We start from the raw sequence: 3403 nt of genomic DNA, 5'->3' as shown, positions 1-3403 counted from the left end.
TGTAGCCTTAGAGCCATCATCGAGAAACTAGTTCCTGCCTTGCCCTCTCCCATTGCACAGATGGGGAAACTAGAGGAGGGGAACTCGGCCAGTGACACAGTCAAGCCCAGGTGCCACTAGACACTATGTCCTTTCTTTTGCTGCTCACACCCTGCATCAGTCTTGTCTCTGGATGTCTGCGTTCATTTGTCTCTTGGTTCCCCACTCTTGTCTCTTTTCCATCGCGCAGGACGTCTGTCCCTCCCTTTGTTCCCTAGTCAAATGTTCTCTTAGTCAATGGACCTCCGGAGCTGGGCGCCAACCTGCGCCAGCCGCGCCTCCTCGCTCGCTCGGCCCCCACCAGGTTTCCGGAAAGCGGGCGAGTCCCCCGGCTCTGCCGTCAGCGCCCCAGCCTTCGGCCTGCGCCCCCTCCCCGCTGACCTCACAGGCGCCGCCATCTGGAGCGCATATAAGCCTCGGCCCCTCAGAGGAGGAGCAGTCGACTCTGGATTCGGGAGCATTGCAGACTCTACCCAGCAGTTTACACTCTTCAGCTCAGCATCTTGGAAAGCTCTGCAGAGTCTCCACCTCGCAGGTAATGCCTCTGACCTGGTATCCCAAACAGGTATCCCCTCCACCTGCCCCGCCGCCTTCCCGGGACACACTAGCCGGGGCACTGGGAGCTCTGAATGGAAGAAGTCGGCCAGCAGGTCCACACCAGGATTGTCGAACCCACCCTACCTAGAGTTCGAATCTGTACATTAACCTTAGAAATAGAACCTTCACTTTGGAATTAGGATGTGGGCGTCCAAGGAGAGTCTTCTTCTAGCCTAGACACGGAAGCAAAGGGTTGCATGGGGAGTTCGTGTATGTGAGCAAGAATTTCAGCTCTGGAGTAAGGAGATTGTGGTGAAGGGCTGGGGTAAGAATGTAGATGGAGCCTTGGAGACAATTTTGGCCGCGATAACTTTAGTTTTTCTTGTCAGCACTGCAACCTTAATGGGTACACGGGTGTAGGGATGTCAGATGCAGCGCTGACTCCCCCAACTTCGGGAGACAGCTAAAGGATGGAGGAGACAGTGGGGTTTCCGTCGCCTCCTAGCTTGGATAGGCATCTTGGCACCCTAAGACCATGAGAGTTGCCAGAGGCTCAGATGCACCTGACACAGGTGGCAGGTGACCTTGTTCTGGGTAACGGAAGGGGGGACAACCCCAGAGCAGGCGGTGCATTTACCCTTACACCTTACTGCCTTTGACCCTAGACTCCAAGATGCAGGGACCTTGGCTGCTGCTGGCTCTGGCTTTGATCTTCACCCTAACTGGTATCCCTGAATCCTGCGCCTTGCCGGAGGCAGCCCAGGAGGAAGGTGCAGTGGCTCATGACCTTCCTGACCTGGAGAAAGTCCAGGTCCGGCCAGAACGTCGATTCTTGCGGAAAGACCTCCAGCGGGTGCGAGGGGACCTCGGTGCTGCCTTAGGTAAGTATAGGGGGAGGGGAGCCATGTGGAGAGGGTTGGGGGAGCCACCTGTCGTGTCCCCCTCCAGATTTAAGAAGCACATAGCCTTATAGTCACTTCCACAATACGGTGGGGAGGTGACCAGCCCTTGGGACCTCAATAATTTTCAGTGCTAGAAATAATCAGAAGGCAGATATTCAGTAGTCACAATTTCATATGGTCCCTATCCAAAACAGCCTTAATTATTGTTTACTAAGCACTCATATCTAAGGCCCTGTCTATAAGGATATGTTGCCATTTTGTCCTGGAAACTGAGATTCAGAGAATACAAGTAAGAATTGCTTATGGTCACCCAGCAAGAAAATAGAGAGCTGGGACTGGAAGCCAGAGGCAGTGCCCTTGACCATCGGTGTGAGGGGTGTCTCTGAGATCTGAGGAGCAGACAATGGGAGGGAGGGGCTGCTCTAAGTGCTATGACAAAGTAGAAGCCTGGAGCAGTACATGGCCTGAAAACAAGGGTCCCTGGTGAAGGGGTCAGGTTCTCCCATATTGGCTTTTCCTTCTCCAGACTCCTGGATCACAAAACGCCAGCATCCAGGCAAAAGGGAGGAGGAGGAGGAAGATGTTGAAGCTGAAGAGAGGGGGGACTTGGGAGACGTGGAAGCCTGGAGACCCCACAAACGACAGCACCCCGGCCGACGTGCCAACCAGGATAAGTATTCATGGGCAGATGAGGAGGACAGTGACTGGCTGCCGCCGTCCTGGTTACCAGATTTCTTTCTGGATTCCTGGTTCTCGGATGTCCCCCAAGTCAAGCGGCAGCACCCTGGCAGGCGATCCTTCCCCTGGATGGAGTCTGATGTCACCAAGAGGCAGCATCCAGGCAGGAGGTTCATAGATCCTGAGCTCCAAAGAAGCTGGGAAGAAAAAGAGGGAGGGGGTGTCTTCATGCCTGAGAAACGCCAGCATCCTGGCAAAAGGGCATTGGGTCACCCTTGTGGGCCCCAGGGGATTTGTGGTCAAACAGGCCTGCTCCAGTTTCTAGGTGACCTGAGCAGGGGCCAGGAGACCCTGACGAAGCAAAGCCCACAACTGGAAGCCTGGGACAGGGAACCTCTGGAAGAGTAAGGCCAGAGTCAGGCTTTGGGTCTAGGATGATGTAAGCCCCATGTACCCTGTCTGTTCCCTTCACCAGCTTTTCTTTATTAGATGCTAAACCTGGGCCCTCTGTACATAGCAGCCACCTAAACCCCTTCCTTGCCCACTTCAAGGACTTCAGAAAGCCAGTCAGGAAGTTAAAACCCTATTTATCCCTTCAAGCAAGGGGGTGGGTGCCCTCTTCCCTGACAGCTCCACAGTTTTGCACCCCTTCCACACTGGCCAAGATGGTTCTTCCACACCTCTTAAGGGACCTCCTCAGAAAGGGTAGGATTGGATTGAAAAGTTTTGGTGTTAAAATCCAACTTCTGTCATCTGTAACTTCAGCGCATCCTCCAAATGTTGGGGGCCGTGAGCAGTTTGGGGGATATTCAGATATGTCTTGGGGGAGGGAGGAGTCACATTTTGTATATAACCCTGCTCTTGTTAATCTCAACGACAATAAAATATATCCAGGTCATCTGTTGCTCTGCTCTTCTGTCTAGATTAAGGTTTACCTTTGGGGTTTTTTGGGGGGTGGTTCCCAGGCACAAGCTCTGTCCAGAGGACATTAAAGGGGCTCCCTCTTAACTGAGGAAATCAGGACCCTCTTGTCTGTTTCCATTCTCAGAACACAATGTTACTGTGGTTAAGGGTCTAGCTCTGTAGTCTTTGGTTGGCTGGGTGTGGTGGGTAAAGATTCAGAACTAGAGAAGACAGCTCTGGGGCCTTGAGTCTACAAGATTGGGGTTGGGGGGTAGGGAGGGGAGTGCAGGAGGAGTGGTCCTGTGATATTGTGTACCAGGAAAAGGATCAGGATACAGTCAAGA

At 53.3% G+C, this 3403-nt stretch overlaps 1 protein-coding gene across 1 annotated transcript; it reads left to right on the top strand.

Annotated features, from left to right (window-relative positions):
* The first annotated feature begins 246 nt into the window (after positions 1-246).
* Positions 247-3043, top strand: Trh (thyrotropin releasing hormone). Its single transcript, XM_034512538.2, has 3 exons — positions 247-574; positions 1242-1457; positions 2005-3043. The coding sequence occupies exons 1-3, from the start codon at positions 277-279 to the stop codon at positions 2562-2564; spliced, it is 1074 nt and encodes a 357-aa protein (XP_034368429.2). The 5' UTR covers positions 247-276; the 3' UTR covers positions 2565-3043.
* Positions 3044-3403: the final 360 nt, after the last annotated feature.

This window comes from Arvicanthis niloticus, chromosome 9, assembly GCF_011762505.2.
Source record: "Arvicanthis niloticus isolate mArvNil1 chromosome 9, mArvNil1.pat.X, whole genome shotgun sequence".
In the NCBI taxonomy this organism is placed as follows: Eukaryota; Metazoa; Chordata; class Mammalia; order Rodentia; family Muridae; genus Arvicanthis; species Arvicanthis niloticus.
Note: the sequence above shows the minus strand (reverse complement) of the source record. Positions and strands in the feature narration are given on the sequence as shown.

What these genes read in the sequence shown, in the direction of transcription:
- Trh (XM_034512538.2), top strand. Translation starts at nt 277, where the DNA reads ATGGACCTCCGGAGCTGGGCGCCAACCTGCGCCAGCCGCGCCTCCTCG. An exon ending in GCAGAGTCTCCACCTCGCAG is followed by an intron (nt 575 to 1,241) that starts GTAATGCCTCTG and finishes CTTTGACCCTAG; the next exon opens with ACTCCAAGATGCAGGGACCT. An exon ending in GGACCTCGGTGCTGCCTTAG is followed by an intron (nt 1,458 to 2,004) that starts GTAAGTATAGGG and finishes TTCCTTCTCCAG; the next exon opens with ACTCCTGGATCACAAAACGC.